The sequence below is a fragment of the Perognathus longimembris genome, chromosome 2 (genome assembly GCF_023159225.1).
Source record: "Perognathus longimembris pacificus isolate PPM17 chromosome 2, ASM2315922v1, whole genome shotgun sequence".
Taxonomy (NCBI): domain Eukaryota; kingdom Metazoa; phylum Chordata; class Mammalia; order Rodentia; family Heteromyidae; genus Perognathus; species Perognathus longimembris.
The window spans coordinates 48,047,582-48,070,438 of NC_063162.1; the positions used below are offsets into that span (position 1 = coordinate 48,047,582).

General features: G+C 38.9%; 1 protein-coding gene across 6 annotated transcripts in view; it reads right to left on the reverse strand.

Annotated features, from left to right (window-relative positions):
• P4ha1 (prolyl 4-hydroxylase subunit alpha 1) overlaps positions 1-22,857 on the reverse strand; it is a 61,444-nt gene that overhangs the window by 23,929 nt on the left and 14,658 nt on the right. For 5 of the 6 annotated variants that reach the window (XM_048339005.1, XM_048339006.1, XM_048339004.1 and 2 more), the window contains exons 2-7: positions 15,544-15,650; positions 14,352-14,448; positions 12,499-12,650; positions 9,146-9,283; positions 3,957-4,196; positions 1,590-1,786 (exon numbers count right to left, since the gene is read on the reverse strand). In XM_048339005.1, the coding sequence (XP_048194962.1) occupies positions 1,590-1,786; positions 3,957-4,196; positions 9,146-9,283; positions 12,499-12,650; positions 14,352-14,448; positions 15,544-15,619 (900 nt within the window). In that variant the 5' untranslated portion in view covers positions 15,620-15,650. The remainder of the gene's footprint in view (positions 1-1,589; positions 1,787-3,956; positions 4,197-9,145; positions 9,284-12,498; positions 12,651-14,351; positions 14,449-15,543; positions 15,651-22,857) is intronic. The other variant, XM_048339007.1, reaches the window with a different exon arrangement.

Consider the following 22,857-nt stretch of genomic DNA (forward strand, 5'->3'; position numbering starts at 1 on the left):
CTTGGGGTTGAACTCTGGGCCTGGGTGCTATGCTTGATCTCTTCAGCTCAAGTCTGGCACTCTACCACTTGAGCCACAGTGCCATTTCTGGTTTTCTGATGGTTAATTGGAGATAAGAGTCTCACAGACTTTCCTGCCCACATTGGCTTTGAATTGCAATCCTCAGATCTCAGCCTCCTGAGTAGCTAGGATTACAGGTGCGAGCCACAAGTGCCTGGCTGAAAATTATTTTTTAAAATGTTGAGGGTACCAGTACTATGGATTAAACTCAGGGCCTCATTCTCTCTCTCCACTTTCTTATTCAACACTGGTACTGTAACACTTTAGACCCAACAGTCCAGTAGACTTTTCTTCCCAGGATGGCTTTAAACCTTGATCCTCCGATTTCAGCTTCTTGAGTAGCTAGGATTTTAAGCAGTAGCCACCAGCACCTAGCTTTGCAGTGGTTTGTTGTTGTTATTGTTGTTGTTTTATGTGTGTGTGTGTGTGTGTGTGTGTGTGTGTGTGCACATATACCAGACGTAGGCTTGAATTCAGGGGCAAGATTATGTCCCTGACTTTTTTGCTCAAGGCTAGAGCTCACTCATACATCCACTTCTGGTTTTTTGGTAGTTAACTGGAGAATAGTCTGATTTTCCTGCCATGGCCAGCTTCAAACTGAGATTCTTAGATCTCAGTCTGTAAAGTACTCTTTTCTGGCATTGTGATCTCTACTTTTTAAGTAGGTAGGATAATAGGCTTGAGCCACCAACCTGAGCCTTTATTCAACTGAACACCAGTCCCAAACAAATGATACCACCCATAATCCAATTACTTTTGGGAAAACAATGTATATCATAATGCACATTGCTATTAAAAAGCTCCAAGAATGGGCTGGGAATATGGCCTAGTGGCAAGAGTGCTTGCCTCATATACATGAGGCCCTGGGTTCGATTCCTCAGCACCACATATACAGAAAATGGCCAGAAGTGGCGCTGTAGCTCAAGTGGCAGAGTGCTAGCCTTGAGCAAAAAGAAGCCAGGGACAATGCTCAGGCCCTGAGTTCATGGCCCAGGACTGGCCAAAAAAAATAATAAAATAAAAAGCTCCAAGAAGGGGTTGGGAATATGGCCTAGTGGCAAGAGTGCTTGCCTCATATACATGAAGCCCTAGGTTCAATTCCTCAGCACCACATATATAGAAAAGGCCAGAAGTGGCACTGTGGCTCAAGTTGGCCTTGAGCAAAAAGAAGCCAGGGACAGTGCTCAGGCCCTGAGTTCAAGCTCCAGGAGTAGCAAAAAAAAAAAAAAAAAAAAAAGAAAGCTCCAAGAAGTCTTAAAAAACACTAATGTTCAATGTTTTAATTTTAAATAGGATTTTTCTTGTTTGGACCTAATTATCTACTGATGTCTGAAGAGCTTGCAAAACAAATGGAGCATGTTAAGTGTGACATACAAAACAAGGTGATGTGGACTATTACAGTTTATACAATATTCTGATTTTTTCACGTAGGCTTAAATACAGAAGAACTCTCAGGCTCTCTAGAACTATGTACAAACACATAACACACACACTCACACACACACACACAATTGACTTTTCCACTTTACCATTTTGATACCCTCCCCACGGCACAGCATTTCGTACTTCTGTCTTTCTGGTAGGTAATCCACAGCAATCCCTTTTTTCTTTGGTGTAGTTTTCTGATCAAACTGATCATCTGAAGTAGATTTATTGGTGTCTTTTTCTTTAGCCATTATATATTCAAAATATTTTAAGTTACCATTAGCTCTTTGATGTTCAGGATCTAGTACAAGAAATATAAAGTATATTCATATAGGTAAGTTTAGAGTCAAACAAAAGACTACAGTAATATATAGGAGACCATTCTTTTATTTTCTAAATCAAGATGCTTTTGAGAGTGAAAGCACTAATAAACATTATACAATAAACATACATACAATATATATGAACTAGTACTATCTCAAGTAAACCAGGACATAGAATCTTCCTGTATAAAAACAGTTCTGGAGATATAAACAGCCTTTTATTCCAAGGCAACAATTATTGCTTCTCTTTGAGAACTTATAGTAAGCCAAAGAAACTAGGCTCAATTTGATGTCAAATACATCTTAAAATCTTACTCATCCTATACTTATTTCAAGCAATGAAAAGATTTTTCTGAGTCTGAAAGGCAATCATAAGTAATCACTATGTAGTCACAACATATATAGTTCAAAAACACTTATCACAGATACATTATAAATATAGAACCGTTTATGTCTGAGAATGAGTTGGTTTCAGCACCAAATTTCTAAGAAGAAAAAAAGAAACTAAAGATGTAATTTTCAAATAAGCCAAAATCCACTAACTGCCTCAGAATTCCTAGTGATAATTTTTAAGCTACCTTTTAGTAAAGGAAAAGAGAACTACACCACCCATCTAGACAAGAAAATAATCCAAACCACCACATAGATAAAAATAAAAATTGCAGACCAGTTAAACAGACATGTCACTGTGACATTAAGGTATTTAAGAAATCTAGGGCTGGGAATATGGCCTAGTGGCAAGAGTGCTTGCCTCGTATACATGAAGCCCTGGGTTCAATTCCTCAACACCAAATATATAGAAAAAGGCCAGAAGTGGCGCTATGGCTCAAGTGGCAGAGTGCTAGCCTTGGGCAAAAAGAAGCCAGGGACAGTGCTCAGGCCCTGAGTCCAAGCCCCAGGACTGGCCAAAAAAAAAAAAAAAAAAGGAAATCTAACCCTAGAGCCCTAGAGTGTAAGCATGTCTTATTCTTCAGAATATTCACAGTATATACATCATAAAAACCTATTTTGTAAAAGGGAAAGTGTCCATGTATAGGAAGGAAGTATATACTACAGTGACACAAAAGGGTATCTTTGGGTGACTGGTTTGTGGTTTCTGTATCTTTTTCTGTATTAACAGAGTTTTACAATGAGTACAAGATACATTATAAATCAGGAAGAGAGTTCACTAGAAAATATTGAAAGCAAAAAAAAACTATTTGAACTTGTATCTCCATTTATTCACCTAAGAAATAAGCCAATCAGCCAAACTTCACTTTTGCCAGAGTGCCAGTGCTCATGCCTGTACTCCTAACTCAGGAGATTTGAGGATTATAGTTTGAAGCTAGCCCAAGCAGGAAAGTCCATGAGACTCTTTATCTCCAATAAACTGCTCTGAAAAAGCTGGAAGTGGTGCTGTGGCTCAAGTGGTAAGAGCGCTAGCCTTGAAAAAAAGAAACTTAGCGAAAGTGCCCAAGCCCAGAGTTCAAGCCCCAGGACCAGAAAAAAAACAAAACAAAAAAACCTTCACTTTTAGATGATCCATACTTTTGAACTGACTTTTCAAACTTACACATACATATTTCCTATACATAGGAAAAAAAACCCATCTTAAAAGTTTTAAAGCTTCATAATACACAAAAGGCTACCTAAATTTATTAATGTATAAGCTCTGGGATTCAATTTTCCAAAGATTATTACTTAATAGGTTGAATATCATTTCTACCAAGTACCCAGGTAATTATGATGCATATGGTCCTTGAATCATACTTAGAAAAATATTCCATCTCTGTTCAAAGCACTAGTGGTAAAATTTCTCTTAAAATCACACTTTGAAATATTTGAATATTAAGGGCAATAAACCAGTAACATCCTTCAAAAGAAACTGGTTAGCATTTAATAGGGCAATAGGCTAAGAAAACATTTTTGACTAGTTAGATTAGATCCAATTTTGAACTTCCTGGAGAGTGGAAGAATGCAGTCGCCACTACAGCACTATTAGGGGAGAAAAGTCAGTAGCCATTTACTGTGAATAAACAGTGAGAGGACAAAGTATGTCTAACAGATAAGGTTCTTGACTTCAAACAAATCTCTAAAGGTATATGGATGGATGGACACACAAATAATACATATCCTCAATATAATCTAAATTAGGCTCAAATAACATACCTAGTTCAAGAAGCTTCTTTGTGAGCAAAAGTGCTTTATCCAGGTCTCCCTGTTGGTATACCGCATAGCTCAAATAATCTAGAACAGACACTTTATCTATGGTAGAAACCTCGCCTTCATCCAATTGCCTTAGTGCTTGTTCCATCCACAGTTCTGTATGGTAATAATCTGCTTCTGTATAAGCCACTTTGCCTAACTCAAAGCAGTCCTCAGCTGTTAGAAAAGATTTGTGTTTTACTCCTGTGAAAAGAAAATACAGAGAACTTTAGGAATCTTCATAGTATTCTGTACTTAAAAGTTCTATTTCACTTTCCTTTGCTTTATTTTATTTTTTGCCAGTCCTGGGGCGTGGACTCAGGGCCTGAGCACTGTCCCTGGCTTCTTTTTGCTCAAAGCTAGCACTCTACCACTTGAGTCACAGTGCCACTTCTGGCTTTTTCTGTTTATGTGGTGCTGAGGAATAGAACCCAGGGCTTCATGCATGCAAGGTGAGCACTCTACCGCTAAGCCATATTATATTCCCAGCCTTTCACTTTCATTCAAACTTTACAAAAATGCTGAGGTAGAAAAAGTAAATTTATCTGTTTTTTTTGTTTGTTTGTTTGTTTGCCAGTCCTGGGCCTTGGACTCAGGGCCTGAGCACTGTCCCTGGCTTCTTTTTGCTCAAGGCTAGCACTCTGCCACTTGAGCCACAGCGCCACTTCTGGCCATTTTCTATATATGTGGTGCTGGGAAACGAACCCTGGGCTTCATGTATATGAGGCAAGCACTCTTGCCACTAGGCCATATTCCCAGCCCCCTGTTTTTTATAGACAAAGAAAAAATCTAAAAAGCAATGTAGCCACGTGACACCTAAAGAATCCAAGACATAGCAGCCATCAATGTAAAATAAAAATGATTAAGTTGAAATAGGCCATTCTCTAATATAGCAGAAATCACATGAAATATATGTTATTACTGATCAATAATCTAGGCAAGAGATGGATGTATACAAAGAGAGGCAAACCTGTTGACTAGTTTTTTTTTAATGGTATAAGTGATACATAATTTAAATGTCACTGAGTTCATTAAAAATTATAATAATTCTTAGTATATTCAGTTATGTAACAATTACCACAATATAATTTTTATTACCCTAAAAAAAATCCCAGGAACAAGGTGTGGTTCAAATGATAGAGTGTCAGCTTTGAGTAAGAAAGCCTAACAAGAATATCAGGCCCTGAGTTCAAACCCCAATACTGGTACAAACACACACACACACACACAATCCTGTCACCAACCATTACTATCCATTAGCTCCCCAACCCTAGACAACCACTTTCTATCTCTACAGATTTACCTACTTTGAACATTTCATATAAATGGAGCCATGCAAGATGTCAATTTTGTGATTAAACACTTTACTCAGTATGTTTCCAAGGTTCATCCATGTTGTATCATCCTTTCATTGCCAAATAATACACTGTATAGGCAGACTATATTTTATCAGTGTATGGACATTTGGGTTCCTTGGCTTTTATACACACTGCTACTATGAACACTATGGAGATTTGTTTCCATGTACTGAGAATATATGTATCAGTGAAACTGCTGGATCCTATGGCAATTCTGCTTTAACACTTTGAAAAATTGCTAAACTATTTTCCAAGGTGGCTATATCATTTTGCATTCCTGCCAACTGTATATTTTCTCTACAACTTTGCTGATACTTAGTACTACATCCTCTTTCATTAAGACATTCTGGTGGGAATAAAGTGTTATTTCATCATGTCTTTGATTTTCATTTCCCTAATGACAAATCATGTTGAGTATCTTTTTGTGTACATCTACCATTTATGTAGGCTGGAATGTTCCTGAGACTCTTTAGCTACCAGAAAACCAGAGTGAAGCTGTGGATCAAAGTGGTAGAGAACTAGCCTTGGGCATAAGAACTCAGGAACAGAGCCCAGGCCCTGAGTTCAAGCCCCAGGACCCTCCCCTCAAAAAAAGAAACAACCATGCAGTTGCTTTTATTATTGCTTTGAATTTTTACACACTTTTGTATACAATTTATCACTTAAAAATCAATTATTTTTTCCATTTTATGATCTGTTTTTGCACCTTTTTATCCTGGTGGCACTAGGGCTTAACCTTGGGGTCTCAAATAAGTTTCCTTGTTATAAATAAATAGTACGATCATCACAAAAAGATAAAAATAATGAGCTAACATAAAGAAGTTCCCACTAACTAAAATCTGGATAATCTCAACGTTAAAATAAATAATGAGAGCTGGGTGCTAGTGGCTCACACCTATACTCCTAATTACTCAGGAAGATGAGATCTGAGGATGCAATTGGAAGCCAGCCTGGGCAGGAAAAGTCCATAATACTTTTACCTCAAACTATCTCAAAGCTCCAGAAGTGGAGCTGTGGCTTAAGTGGTAGAGCACAAGCCTTGAGCAAGAAAAAAAAAAAAAAAGAGGAGGTCAGAGACAGCACACAAGCCCTGAGTTCAAGCCCCCCCACACCCCCGCCAAAAAAGAATGGGCTGAAATGCCGAATATATATACAGTAGTATATACAGATCCATGAATTCATGATATCTTAAAGATCACTAATCATCATTACAGAAAGTTATTAGGGCATAAATTTATTACTCTGAAAACTGATAAAGAATCAAGGATTAATCCTGCCTTTCCTGTATAAACTATAGTTCAGGGTAACTAGTTTCTCAAAGAATTGATTATAAAACTCCAGCTAACCAAATTAGAATGAGATGACCAAAAGAAAAAAGAAAATCAGTAATTTAGCACCCCTCTAATAAATTAGTTCACAAACTGATGAAACTCAGGGAGTGCATTATAAGTAGGTATTAGGCTCTCAACCCCTGAACCCATTTGTAATCCATCAGCATCACAAAAAAATGTAGTGAGATTTAAACCAGGAGTCATGCAATTCAATTCAAAGTTCATAGCGCCACCTATGGAGCTAATTTTAAAAACAACATGAATCTAACAACCTCTAGGTCTAACCAATTTGTAGGAAACACGGAAGTTAGAACAATTTTAAATATTACCAAAGAAATCTTCCAACTACAGAATTTGAGTGTATTACACTGAACTAACAACAAACAACTAGGTTTCCCAAGTGACTATGGGGGCAGTGTGTGGGGTGGGGTGGGATAGAGGAAGGAGGAAGAGGAGGGAGAAAGGAGGAAAAAGGAGGAAGGAGGAGAAATGAAAGGAATAAAGATTTGACAGACAACCAAGAAAACCAACTGTAAATGACAACTGAGCACCAGGCACCATTCATACCTGTAATGCTATCTACTAAGTATACTGAGATATGAGGATCACAGTTTGAGGCCAACTTGGGCAGTCAAATCTGAAGACTCTTACTTTCAATTATCCAACAAAAACTTGGAAGTCGAGGTGTGGTGCAAGTGGTAGAGCATTACCCTTAATGAAAAACCTAAGCAAGGGCTGGGAATATGGCTTAGTGGCAAGAGTGCTTGCCTTGCATACATAAGGCCCTAGGTTCAATTCCCCAGTACCACATATATAGAAAACGGCCAGAAGTGGCACTGTGGCTCAAGTGGCAGAGTGCTAGCCTTGAGCAAAAAAAAAAAAAAAAGCTAAACAAGTGCTAAAAGCCCCAAGTTCAAGTCCCAATACTAGCAAAAAATAAAAAATATCTGATGCTCACTGATTGTGTTATTACTTTCATTTGGGGGGGATGGTGTGTGTGTGTATGAAGTTTGATATTTTTCCAAAATAAGATCTTCAAAAAACAATATAAAGGAGAAAGTCAGGTTCTATGGTGCTCTTTTCATGTCTTATAAACAAAATTGAAAGGCTCTTTGTGACATGAAAAAAGCTTGAGGAAAAATAGCAAAATTAGATCCAAACAATCAATACAATTTACCTAATAATACTTTCCTTTGAATGTTAAGTTCTGAAACTAAATCAAAATTGCACTAGAAATCATCGTTCCAGAAGAGTGAAACACACTTGTACATTTCAGAAGTATTTCAGTTTCATAGAAATTCTATTTTATAATATGCCAGGCTGAGTTTTACCACTTGACATCTTCATCTCCAAAAAAGGGAGATGAGCAAAAACACCTTTATAAACAGCTATGAACAACTCATTCTCCTTTTCATTCTTACCAACTTCAGTATAAATATAGAAACAACATATTTTATTTCTCTGGGTGATAGTTAATGACAGAAGACAGACAGTAAAGGACTCAGAAAAAAGTTAAGAGAAACAATCATAAAATCAGAGATAGGGTTGAGAATGTGGTTGTGTTAAGAGTGCTTGCCTAGCATGCATGAATCCCTGGGTTCCACAGTACCACAAAAACAGAAAAAAAACACCCATAAGTGGTGCTGTGGCTCAAGTGGTAGAGTGCTAGCCTTGAGCAAAAGAAGCTCATGGATAGTGCCCAGGCCCTGAGCCCAAGCCCTGGGGAAAAAAATATCTGACATAACTTAAAAAGGGAATTTTTCCAAAAATAAGTCAGAAAGAAGGATGATTTATACTATAAAATACTGTAACAACTGTCTTTACAGAACATCTTGGCTTTTAATTACTGAACATACAAACTTGGTCAATTCCTTTAGTTTTATAATACATAACGCAATTAGGTATTACTAGAGATGCTCTTAAAAATTCTGGGAAAATGCTTGTGCTTTTTTCTTACACACTAAAAAAAATTACCTAACTTTAGTTAGTCATAATAGGTATGAGCTTTCAGTTACAATTTAGGAGCATATCCACCACTACACCACTATTAGTCTTAGAGAAAAGGAGGGTATTTTTGTTCTCAAAGGCTATGAAACACGCAGAAGCTGGTTGCTTACTTCTAGAATCCTAGCTACTCAAGAGATTGAGATCTGAGGATCAAGGTTCAAAGCCAGCCTGGACAGAAAAATCTATGAAACTCTTCTCTGCAATTAACCACCAGAAAACCGGAAATAGAACTGTGTCTCAAAGTAGTAGAGCACTAGCCTTGAGCAAAAGAGCTCAGGGGTGACCATGCCCAGGCCCCAGTTCAGGTTCTATGATCAACCAAAAAAAAAAAAAAAAAAAGACTATGAAACAAATTATACTTTAAAATCTTAAAGATACTTCTATACTAACATTTCCTAGTAAACTGAATAGAAGGGCTAGGCAACAGGCATCTGATATACTGCAAGAATGATCATACCTGGAAGATCACCCTTCGAGATAGTATCTGTATCCAGATTGTAGGTGTCCTGGAGTCGTAGTAACGCTTTGGCTGCCCCAACCTGGTCTTCATCATTAGGGAAGTATTGTCTCTGAATGGTTAGGTTAGAGATAAAGCCTTGAAAAGAAAAAAAAAGGATGAGAGGGGCTATAGAACCTTGTAAGCATCTTTATGAGGATTTCAGTCTTTATGAGGATTTTTCAAGATCTATTATTTTCTACTGTATAATTAAAATTTATAAAGAACAAGGAAATATATTGAATGAGATTTGATATACCCTTGTTCAATTTTACTAACCCCATTCTAATATTAAGTCACTCAAAATGCTATCTGCGGGGGCTGGGACTGTGGCCTAGTGGTAGAGTGCATGCCTAGTATGCATGAAGCCCTGGGTTCAATTCCTCAGCACCACATATACAGAAAAAGCCAGAAGTAGCGCTGTGCCTCAAATGATAGAGTGTTGGCCTTGAGCAAAAAGACAAATGTTTCTTATACCTCAAAACAAAACCTAAGACATTGCTTAAAGTCCTTCCTAATAACAAGATGGAAAAAATTGTATTATTGTATTATGGGATAACTACCACAGATTAAAATCTCAATGTTAACATCATAAAAGAACTACAGAGGTCATTACTTTTGAATAAATGGATGACTGAATGAATGGATCATTGTATGGATGGGAGGAGTGTGAACAGTGAAAAACAGTAGACAGATGTGTATTTCCTTACAAATATTGCCAGGGTTTTATATAGTACAGAAAATAATCACAGGTATTTATTTCCCTCTTACAGCAATAAAGCATTCACAGGTACTTACTACTTTTCTCTTTATGGTCTCCTTTCCTATACATAATGTTGGGGATTATTATGGCCTGGGAAAGGCTGCCCTTCCACCAGCCTTGGGACAATGGAAGTCCCTCCCACCTTCTGGCCTCCACCCCTTGGGAGGTGAAAACGTGCGTGCCACCATGATGGGGTTGTCCCGCCCACAAAGGGAAGTTTCGTGATGTCACTTGATGAACGTGACCCCTAGCCTATGACTGACCCTTTGGCCAGCCCCCTTTCTTTCCCGCCATTACTTCTATATAAGTGCCCTTCCATATTAAAGTCTTTGAGACGCTTTCCACCACCGCAGCGTGTCCCTGATGCCTTCCTTTTCGCCTCCGCCCTCGGTAACATGTGGGGGGACTGGGGGGAGGGGAAGCTTCAGCAACCCGTCCTCAACTTAGCGCTTGCCCATGTGAGCACGCCTTTGGCCTTCCGCTGGCGGAGGGCCAGGCTGAGTGCTCTTTCATAGAGTTTGTGGTTACCATTCTCCCCGTGGGGGGAGAAAGGGATCGTCCAGATCCCAACACATAATACAGTAGTGGCCCCTTTACCCAAAAATATACACTCTAAACTACCAAAGTATCATGGACAGTAATGAACTATATATATAACACATGTGTATGTTTACCATATATACATAAATTTAATGTGTTTTCTTTCTTAACTTAGTACCATGCACTGTGATTATTACATCTTTTGTAACTTGAGGTCCAACAGTAAAACTTGAATAAATTTCTTATTTTTCACAATTTCATGTCTAGAAAATTCATTCTTACTGGAGACCTTAGCAACTTCAGCATATGATTTATTTTTCATTTTTTAATAAACTAAGAACTTCACCTTTTTAAAAAACTTTCACTTGTTTACTTAAAACTCTTTTTGGTCATTTGTGTTCAATTTGAACACAATGCACTATGACAATGCAGCAATGATCTCAGAACAGAGAGGCTACTTACTAAGTGACTAGGAACAGGTAGTATGTGGATGTTCAGGACAAAGGAATGATTCCCCATCCCATGCAAGACAGGGCATATAGTGTGAGATTTCATCATACTACTTAGACATACAATTAGATTGGAGATGTGGCTCAAGTGGCAGAGTGCCAGGTGGGAGCAAAAAAGGTATGTGAGATATCAGGAGACCCTGAGTTTAAACCATGGTACCACTACAAGAGGAAAGGAAAGGGGAAAAAGGCACAGAGTTTAAAAGTATAAACTGGAATTTTCCATTTAGTATTTTTAGACTACAGTTAACCAAAACTGCAGAATGCAAAATGATAGATATGGGCAAATTACCAGTTTATTTCACTGTTTATAAACACCACTAAATACCCATAGGAGTATTTAATCTATAGCTAGGCTCAGCTCTCTACTTTTTTTCTTTTCTTTTTTTTTTGGGGGGGGGGGCGGTAGTTATGGGGCTTGAACTCTGTGTCTGGGCTGTCCCTGAACAGTTCAGTTCAAAGCTAGTGTTCAACTACTTGAGCTACAATGCCATTTCCAGTTTTCTGGTAGTTAAGTGGAGATAAGAATCTCATGGACTTTCTATTTCTAGCCCAGGCTAGCTTTGAACTTCAATCCTCAGATCTCAGCCTCCTGAGTAGCTAGGATTACAGGCATGAGCCATTGGTGCCTGGTAGCTCTCTCCTTTCTTTGGGGTTGGGGGATAAGGAGGCAGAATGAGGGAAGGTGCCTTCATTTTTTAACAAATATTTAAGCCTCCACTCTGTACTAATCCTTTTACTCCTTGAAATTCCAGGCTACTTTCTGTGTCTGTTGGTAAAGTATCTATACACCTCAATATTTATTCCAACTACAATTTTATTTCACTTACACTTGTTATTGATATCTGTAGCCTCAGATTTTCACTTTATGGCCTACATTAAGTAAAACAATCCTAAACTCAAAATACTAGTGCCAAGCATCAATGGCTCATTATATTACTTTTATATAATACTACATTATACCAGTGACCTATTATACTACTCAGCAGGCTGAGGTCTAAGGATAATAGCCAACCAAGACAAAAAAGTTTGTGAGATTCAAAAAAGCCAGAAGTAGTAAATATGTGGCTCAAATGGTAGAACACTAGCCTTGAGCAAAAAAGCTAAGAGACAGCACCCAGGCCATGAATTCTAGCTCCAGTACTATAGCACAAAGCAACAACAAAAACAGTACGTAGAACTGTTACTTCTTTTATAGTACTACTAGTATTATAAAAACTAAAATTTCATACAGTTTTGACATACTGGAAGTAATCCTAAAATAAAAATTACTTCACCCTAAGAAACTATATGCTGAGTATTCATTTCTTTACACTTGAAAAAAAATCACCAAGGTAGTTACCATTAGCAGAAATTACTTTTTTCAAAGAATTCAGAATCTTGACCAAACTAATTCTAGTCAAACCAAATGCACCCCAACAATAATTCAATCACAATACTAAACACTTGATGTACTAGAAACTGAACTTACCAAAAAAAAGCTGGCTCATAATTAGACTTACCATCTGACATATCCTTGAGGACCAGATTCTCCAATTCACTCCACTCAGTGTTCAGTCGTTTCATTAACTTGAATGCATTTACAGGATGCCCAACAAACCCTTCTGGATCTTTTGTTGCTGTGCTAGTTAGCCGATCTAACTTCTCTGCCCATCTGCAGAAGATAAAAATACAGTAAATATACATTTAATAATGGAAAACACAATTTTGCACTTGGGAAAAAGGGATGAGATTAAAGGCTTGTGAATTATAACTTATACCTACACCTTCTTGGGGCTTTTTGTTTTTTTCTCGGTTTTTGTGTGGGTTTTTTGGTGCTGAGAAATTGAACCTAGGGCTTCTTGTATATGAGGCAAACACTCTTGCTACTAGGCCATTTTCCCAACCCTTGTTCTTACTCTTTTTAACATCAATTTTTTCTTTTTGCCTGAACCACAATCTTATCTACATTTCCCGTGCAGCTCAGGTGATAGGCATCTATCGCTAAACCTAATTTTTATTGATTGAAATGGGGTGTCAGAAACTTTTTGCCTGGGGTGGTCTCAAACCTCCAGCAGATCCCAGACTCCAAAGTAGCTAGGATTACAGAAGAGAGCCACTATGCCTAGCTCAAAAAAATTTTTTTAATGATCGGGCTGGCCACAAATTATTCTCTTGCCCAACCTCCTGAGTAGCTAGAAGTATGGGTACATGCCACTAAACTCACTTTAGTTTAGACAATAGTGCCTCCATTAAGAAACAAAAACTATATTTTAAAATAAAAGCTTCAATTCTGAGGTACTTATTATAGGACAAAAATTTTCAAGTCAGAAATGACTATGAACCTAAGTCAACAAAATTAACAGCAGAAAAACCGTCTACTAATTATACTTATTGCCATAAACTCTACAGTGGAAACCCTAGGAGTGAAGGATAAGTCGATCTGGAAAAATGCTCCAGCAGGTAGGTAGATTGGAGAGATTACAGGAGGACAGAAGATATTAGCACCACTTTAAAAATTGTCAGCCAATTTCTCATGTCCATTCATATCCTTATTTTATTCCATGTTCTTGAATACTGTATGGTTAATCTTGACAATATTACATGGCTAAATTTTATTTTCAATTTGATTAAACTGAGAATCTCTAAGAGATTAGTAAAGCAAACCTCTGGGTGTGTCTGTGAAACAATTTCCAGAGATGATTAAGAAAGGAAGACCTACCCTGGATGTGGACAACACCATGCCAATAGGCTCAGGTCCTAGACGGAGTAAAAGGGGAAGGGGTGGCAGGTAATGGAGGCACTCTGTCTCCTGACTGCTGCGAAGTGAGCTCTTTTGAGTCCTTCCACCCATAAAGGACTGAATCTAAAACTGTGAGCCTAAACTCAATCTCTCCTCCCCTAAGATGTTGTCACTAAGACATACATGATTTCTGGCCTAGGCTTAGGATCATGTTTCTTTTTCTTTTTCTATCTATCTATCTATCTATCTATCTATCTATCTATCTATCTATCTATCTATCTATTTATTTAGCCCAGTCCTGGGGCTTGGACTCAGGGCCTGAGCACTGTCCCTGGCTTCTTTTTGCTCAAGGCTAGTACTCTGCCACTTGAGCCACAGCGCCACTTCTGGCCATATTCTGTATGTGTGGTGCTGGGGAATTGAACCCAGGGCCTCATGAATACGAGGCAGGCACTCTAGCCACTAGGCCATATATCCCTAGCCCCAGGATCATGTTTCTATAGCCTTGTTTTAGACACTTAATTGGCTTTTTTGCAAGAGTGTCAGATTACTTTCATTCTCCTCAAAGAATTTTTAGCCAAAATTACACACACACACAGATCAGTCATAGTAAATAACACATATGTTACTTACTTTTTTATTTGCTCTAACTTACTCTCTTCTGCCTTAATATAATCTTTTAGAGAAGTCACTAGATCTTTCTCAGTATGAATCAAATCAGTCATCTGACCTATAATGGAAAGAAAAAAATAAGGTTATCAAAATATTCATAGTCATTAACATAAGTATTTTAGTATAAGAAGAACTGAAAACGTTTCATCCTATGGGAGGATTTAACTGAAAGCCAAATTTCTCTGATCATGTGTTCCAGTTCTAGTTTTCAAGCTACTTAATTTTACAAGCCTGGATTATGTTAGCAAATTGTGTTTTCAATGTTTCTTCATTATTACCTCTCCACTCTTTTTTTTTTTCTTGTTTTCTTGTGTGTTGGAGCCTCAACTCACAGCCTTGTGCTCCACTTGGATTTTTCTGGTGAAAACTGGTGCTCTACCACTTAAGCCACACATCCACTTTTGGCTTTCTGCTGTTTAATAGGAGAGTCTTGGGGCTTTGTCGGCCTGGCTGACTTTGAACTGAGATCCTCAGATCCTAGCCTTTTGAGTAGCTAATATTACACGTACGAGTCACAACACCTGGCTCACAATGAATTCTCAAATGGAAAAAGCATGTTAGAAAATAATATTTAGGCTGGGCACTGGTGGCTCACATCTGTAATCCTAGCTATTCAGGACGCTGAGATCTGAGGATCACGATTCAAAACTAGCCTGGGTAGGAAAGTCCGTGAGACTTATTATCTCCAACAAACAACTTCGAAAAAAGTCAGAAGTGGCACTGAGACTCAAGTGGTAGAGCATAAGCCTTGAGCAAAAGAAGCTCAGGAACAGAGCCCAGGCCCAGAGTTCAAGCCCCAGGATGGGGGGGGGGGGGGGCGCTGTGGGGGTGGGAGGGAGGGAGGGAGGGAGGGAGGGAGGGAAGGAAGGAAAGTAGGTTGGTTTATAATATTTTTAAAATAACAAAGTAATTTAAAGAGAAACAAAACATTTAAAAATAATTTTAAAATAACATTAAAATAATTTAAAGAAAAACAAATTTTATACATATATATCTACATATATGAGGACCCTTTTAGATGAGCACAGAGTAAACCAATAAATACTTCCGTCTTTGGGAATACTTACATGTTTTCACTGATCTAAAAATACTAAAAATTTAGCATTTTAAAATGCAAAACAGTATAAATTTTTAAAAAATAGGTAAGACTTACCAATTGAAGTAAAAAATCCTGGATGGGCCAGAGACCTGGGAAGTAGTGTCCCAACAAGTACAATATACCAAATCATCTTAGAAGACAAAGTTTACAGGTTCACACACCTACAAGAAAAATATGGCTGTTAGGAAAAAAAAAAAAAAAGGAATGGCTACCTACTATTCCCAGGAACAAAAAAAGTTAGGCTCCATGGTTGCCTATAGAATTGATGTTAGTCTGTACAAACTGATTCAATTAATCTGTACAAACTGATTCAGCAATCCTATAGTTAATTTCTTAGTTTTCATATAGAATACTGCCTTGATGTTTTTAAACAGAGAAAAATGGACATGTTTGCTACTATTGGAAAACAGTCTTAAAAATAAAGTCAAGTGCTGGGAATGTGGCTTACTGGCAGAGTGCTTGCCTAACATGCACGAAACCCTGGGTTCGATTCCTCAGGACCATAAAAAAAAGAAAGCAAAAATAAAGTCAACCCAGTCAGGCATAATCCTATCTGCTCAGGAGGCTGAGATCTAAGGATCACGGTTTGAAGCCAGCCTGGGCAGAAAACTCTGTGAGACTCCTATCTAAAATAAACTACCAAAAAGCCAGAAGACAATCTGTGGCTCAAGTGTCAGAGTGCTAGCCTTGAGCAGAAAAGCTTAGGTACATACAACACCCAGTCCCTGAATCCAAGCACACACAGTCAACCTACTTGCTTTTCCTTAGTTCTATTACAATGAGTAACTAAACAGTGGTGACTTTTTATGCAGTCTGAAAAAGTAATCTTTCCCTGTGATTTAGAGCTAAGTCATATACTTTATTATAACACTTTATAACATGTACTTATTGTAATAATTTAAATATTACTGGTGGTTTTATAGATGTTAGAATGTTTTTTTTTTTTTTTTTGGTCAGTCGTGGGCCTTGGACTCAGGGCCTGAGCACTGTCCCTGGCTTCTTCCCACTCAAGGCTAGCACTCTGCCACTTGAGCCACAGCGCCGCTTCTGGCCGTTTTCTGTATATGTGGTGCTGGGGAATTGAACCTAGGGCCTCGGGTATCCGAGGCAGGCACTCTTGCCACTAGGCTATATCCCCAGCCCCTAGATGTTAGAATGTTTTAAAGCAAACAAAAATATTTCAGAACTTTCTGATTAATCTTTAAAATTCCTAACTTGTGCCATTTTTCCTCTATACAGTTTGAATAAATTCAATTAAAGGTTGAGGATTTTGAGATGAAACCTGAAAATGTTCTATAACTGAAGTGACCGATTGTTAATCTTTGGGAAAATATTGAGTCAAGAATACTAAATGCGTAAGCTGTATATGAACTTTATCTCAATAATGCTACTTTTTTGAGAGAGGTGGCACCAGGGTTTGATCTCAGAGCTTCACGTCTGTTAAGATGGTGCTTAAGAGCAGGGCTTGACAGCTCAGGCTTGTAATCCTAGCTACTCAGGAGGCTGAGATCTGAAGATTGAGGTTCAAAGCCAACCCAGGCAGGAAAGTCCACAAGTCTTCCAATAAGCCACCAGAAAATTGGAAGTGGCACTGTGGTTTAAGTGGTAATGCACTAGCCTTGAGCTGAAGAGCTCGGGGCCCAGAGTTCAAGCCTCACGACAAAAAGAAAAGAAAAAAAAAACGCTTTACCACTTGAGCCATTCTGCCAGTCACTCTTATTTATTTTTGCCAGTCCTGGGGCTTGAACTCAGGGCCTGAGCACTGTCCCCGGCTTCTTTTTTGCTCAAGGCTCCCACTCTACCACTTGAGCCACAGCGCCACTTCTGGCTTTTCTGTTTATGTGGTGCTGAGGAATCGAAGAGAGGGTTTCATGCATGCTAGGCTAGGTAAGCACTCTACCATTAGGCCACATTCCCAGCCTGTATTAGTTATTTTTAAGATAGAGTCTCACTCTGTGCCCAGGCTGGCCTGGACTACTATTTGCCTATTTGTGCTTCCCTTCATCATTCTGATGACAGGCACACCAGTGTACCTGCCATTGTGCTTCCCCAATAGCTTAGGATAGATAAACAAGCACCCATCATCACACCCAGCTACTGGTTGAGGAATCTCAAGAACTTGTATGTCCAGCTATCACTGTATGTCATCTGAGGACCCTGGATACTGTATATACTGGTATTAGAACTAGGGAAGGGAAAGAGAATATAAAAATCGAGAGATAAAGGATAAAAGACAACTGACTCCAAAAGCAATACTTACAAAACCATTTGGTATCAACCAATTGAACAACTCATGGGGGGGGGGGGAGAAAGGGGGAGAGGGAAATGAGGGAGGAGGTAACAAATTGTACAAGAAATGTACCCACTGCCTTTCATATGAAACTGTAACCCCTCTGTACATCACTTTGACAATGAATTATTTTTTTTAAAAAAAAGAACGTTTATGTCCAAACTGGCCTCAAACCTCAATTTCCAGGCTGGGAATGTGGCTTAGTGGTAGAGTGCTTGCCTAGCATCTTTGAAACCCTGGGTTCAATTCCTCAGCACTACTTACACAGAAAAAGCAGGAAGTGGTGCTGTGGCTCAAGAGGTAGGGTGCTAGCCTTGAGAAAAAAAAAAAAAAAAAAAGCCAGGGACAGTTCTCAGGCCGAGTCCAAGCCCCAGAACTGGCAAAACAAACAACAACAAAAGAAAAAACACCTTAATTTCCATTTTCCAAGTAGCAAGGACTACATGGTTGAGCCATCAACTCTGGTTTCTTCCTTTCCCTTTCTTTTTACTGCTAGCAAAGCCCTTCTGTCCTTTTGCTCTCTCTGTCCCTGGGAATGGAATTTCCCAGTGAGGATTCTTTATGGAAAGATAACTAAACCACAGAAAGGCTTTATTTCCAAAAAAACTGCTAATGTTTTTTTATGGTCAGCCCTGGGGCTTGAACTTATAGCCTGCATGCTATCCCTGAGCATTTTTGCTCAAAGCTAGCACTCTACCACTTTAAGCCACACAGATTTTCCTGCTGGGCTGACTTTAAACCATGATCCTCAGATCTCAGCCTCCTGAGCTGCTAGGCTTATAGGCATGAGCCACCTGCACCCAGCTAAAACTGCTAACATTCTTATTGTGCTCCTCTGCCACAAACAGGTCTAATTCCCTTACAAGAGAGTAAGTTACTATTATAGTACAGATACTATTATAGACTTCCATTGGATACTTGGACTTGCCACCTTGTTCCTCTTTGTGCAGGCACCAGATTCTTCCCACATGACTTCATTTAAACCAATAGGCTCAACGTAGGCCAAACAGCAATAACCTCACTTTCCCCCTAACTTGAACCTCAATAAAAAATAGATCACGATATGATGACAGTCTGGAAGAATTCCTAAATCTCCTCCCTCAAGGCTGTTTCCAGATACTTCTAGAACTGCACAGTAGTGAAATACACTGCTTTTTTGGCTGCCTTACAGTGGTTTTGGGGAAGGCTTCTAGAATGCAGCAGATGCAGACACTTCCTCTCTTGGACTCCTGCCAAAGCACAAGCCTTTCTCAAAATCCTAGGCTGTCTCAAGAGTCTAGAACTTTTTCTCTGTTTGAATACAATTTCCAGAAAATAAACTTTCACTATATCAGTAGAATGTTAATCACAAATGCTGCCTAAACTTTTAGTTCTAATGAGAGTTTAAATTTCCCAGATATTCTTAATTATTTCTTCTTCTCTCCTTCTTCTTCTTCATTTTATTTATTTATTTATTTATTTTTTGGACTCAGGGCCTGAGCACTGTCCCTGGCTTCTTTCTTTTTTTTTTTTTTTTTGCCAGTCCTGGGCCTTGGACTCAGGGCCTGAGCACTGTCCCTGGCTTCTTTTTGCTCAAGGCTAGCACTCTGCCACTTGAGCCACAGCGCCACTTCTGGCCATTTTCTATATATGTGGTGCTGGGGAATCGAACCCAGGGCTTCATGTATATGAGGCGAACACTTTACCACTAGGCCATATTCCCAGCCCCTTGGCTTCTTTCTGCTCAAGGCTAGTACTGTACCTCTTGAGCCACAGTGCCACTCTGGCAGTTTCTATATATGTGGTGCTGAGGAATCAAACCCAGGGCTTCATGTATATGAGTCAAGCACTCTTGCCACTAGACCATATTTCCCAGTCCCCTTTCTTTCTTTCTTTTCTCTCTCTCTCTCTCTCTCTCTCTCTCTTTTTTTTTTTTTTTTTGGCCAGTCCTGGGCCTTGGACTCAGGGCCTGAGCACTGTCCCTGGCTTCTTTTTGCTCAAGGCTAGCACTCTGCCACTTGAGCCACAGCGCCACTTCTGGCCGTTTTCTATGTATGTGGTGCTGGGGAATCAAACCCAGGGCTTCATGTATACGAGGCAAGGACTCTTGCCACTAGGCTATATTCCCAGCCCCCCCCCCCCCCCCCGCCCAGTCCCATTTCTTATTTCTTCACTGCTAAATATATTATCATGAAAGAGTCTGTCACCTTGGTCCTTAAACCTCACAATGAATCAAGAACCATTAGCTTACAAAAATAATTTAAAAGGGGCTGGGAATATGGCCTAGTGGCAAGAGTGCTTGCCTCCTACACATGAAGCTCTGGGTTCGATTCCCCAGCACCACATATATGGAAAACGGCCAGAAGTGGCGCTGTGCCTCAAGTGGCAGAGTGCTAGCCTTGAGCAAAAAGAAGCCAGGGATGGTGGCTCAGGCCCTGAGTCCAAGGCCCAGGACTGGCCAAAAAAAAAATAATAATAATAATAATTTAAAAGGCAGCTTCAGGTGACATTTTTCTAATGTATTAATGTGAGAATTACATTTAAGACAGCTCTCATATAACAAGCCAAAGCATTATTCAGATGAGTAAATACACCTTTACATTTTACCATGTTTTGAAATAAATTCTGCAAGATCAAACAGTGTTTTCAATCTTTTCCCCCCCAAAGAGTAGTACTGGGGTTTGCACTCAGGGCTTCATGTTTGCCAAGGAGGCGTTCTACCACTACAGGCATGCCTCCAGCCCAGAATAAATAATTATTAACCAAAAAAAGTAAAGCTATAGGATCTTCAAAAGCAAAGAGTTTTAAAACTTAAAAGAAAGTAACCTATCAAAAGCCTGACAGACTTAAAGATATGAAACAATTTAAGTTTATGAAAAAACTACAAACTAAGGAACCATTTAAGAAAAGAGCTCTTCTAAAGAGTTCATGCAAATTAACAAAACCACTAAGAGGCTAATAAATTGCTAAAGAATTTATAAACTCTGAGACTAGAGCCAGCTTACACATAAGGCCTTGAGTTCAAACTCTACTACTGAAAACAAAAAACAAATTTAGAAACTCACAAAGAGGAACTATAAACAAAATAAAACTCAAACTTGCAACCAGTAACAAAAATTAAATAAGATAGCATCTTGACCCATGAAACTAATAATTATTAAATTATGCTGGGCACTGGTGGCTCATGCCTCTAATCCTACTCAGAAAGTAGGTATCTGGTTCAAAACCACCCCAGGAAGAAAAGTCCTGTTCTAAATCTTCAAACAAGCTTGAGAATTTAAATGGGTCAATGTAGATGCAATCCACTTGAAGAGACAAATTCCAGACAGAAAAAGAAAAGCAAAAAGTGGGCTGGGAATGTGGCTTAGTGGTAGAGTGTTTGCCTTGCATGCATGAAACCCTGGGTTCGATTCCTCAGTATCACATAAACAGAAAAGGCTGGAAGTGGCTAGAGTAGTAGCCTTGAGCACAGAGAGGCTCAGGGACAGTGCCCAGGACTAGAAAGAGAGAAAGGGAAGAAGGGAGAGAGGGGAAGAGAGAGAGGGGGAGAGAGAGGGAGGGAGAGAGGGGGAGACAGAGAGAGAGAGAGAGAAGGAGGGAAGGAGGGAGGGAGGGAGGGAGGAAGGGAGGGAGAGAGGGGGAGAGAGAGAGAGGGTAGGAAGAGCAAGAGAAAAGAAAGCCCAAGGTTAAAGACCCAAAGATAAACTTAGACTGGGATAAAACTTAGTGCTGTAAGGTTGTGAAAAAATTATTAATAATTAAATAAATTTTCCAATCTGTTAAATAAACTATCATTTAATTTTGAAACCTACATTTATATTACATAATGTTTACGGTATACACTACTTTTTAAACTATAAGGAGAAAAAAAAGAACAAGAAAAAAATCTTAAAGAACAAAATGTCTGGAAAAAAATAAATTGCAAAGTTACTATTAACCCAAACACAAAACTTTCTACAGCATTTTTCCCAGGGAAGTCCAGCTTTACAAACTCAAGCCTGGGCATAGATTTTATAATAGTTCTACTACACTGTAAATATTTCCTGTATTGAATTATCAGGATTCATTGAATTTTAAGTACAAGTTATTCAATGAATTTCTAGACCAGAACTCTTGGCAAATAATTCTATTATCCTTTCAGATTCACATTTTTTCTCCAAGAAAAAGTTGCAACATTTAAAAAAGTTCATCTTTTCCAGACAAATCATCTAAAAATTAATAAGGGAGACTAAAGAATGCTTGATATTCTAAACCTTCTTAAAACACTAAAAATCTTCCACAGGAAAATTAACTATATAACTGTGGGCAGGGACAGGAGAGGGAGACTGGGAGAAAGAGAAGAGGTGACATTACCCAAAAAAAGAAATGTACTCATTACCTGACTTTTAAGATAGTAATCCCTTGGTAGAACACCTTAATAACATAACATTATTTTTAAAGGTTTTTTCACAGGGACCTTTTAACAATCTCTTCACACTTTCCACACTTGTTCTAATGTGTGTGTGTGTAAGCACAGTGTGTAAGCACACACTGCTTCTGAGGCTTGAACTCAGAACCTGGGAGCTGTCCCTAAGCATTTTTCACTCAAGGCTGGCACTCTATACCTGAACCACAGGTCCACTTTCAGCTTTTTGGCAGTTAAAAATTGGAGACAAGAGTCTCTCAGACTTTCCTGTCCAGACTGGCTTTGAACCATGATCCTCAATCAGCACCAGACTGTTCTAAACCACTTTGAGCACTCCAGCTTGGTTATTCTTCCTCATTCTCAAAATTAACTCTTGGTTCTCTTGATATCTGTGTTTCTATTCTTTTGTGTGACAATTTTCATGATTCACATGAATTCAGGTTCTAAAGCAGGCCATCACAATGTGCCATGTACATACTTGGCACATAGGTGTCAGTGGCTTACCTAACTACTAAGAAGGCTGACAACTGAGGACTGAGATCCAAAGACAGCCCAGGCAGGAAAGTCTCTATCTCCAATTAACCACTCAAAAGTCAGAAGTAGAACTGCTGCAAGTGGCAGAGCAACAGCCCTAAGCAAAAAAGATAAAGGACAGCAGCAACTAGCCCTAGCACCTAGAGTTTAAGCCACAATA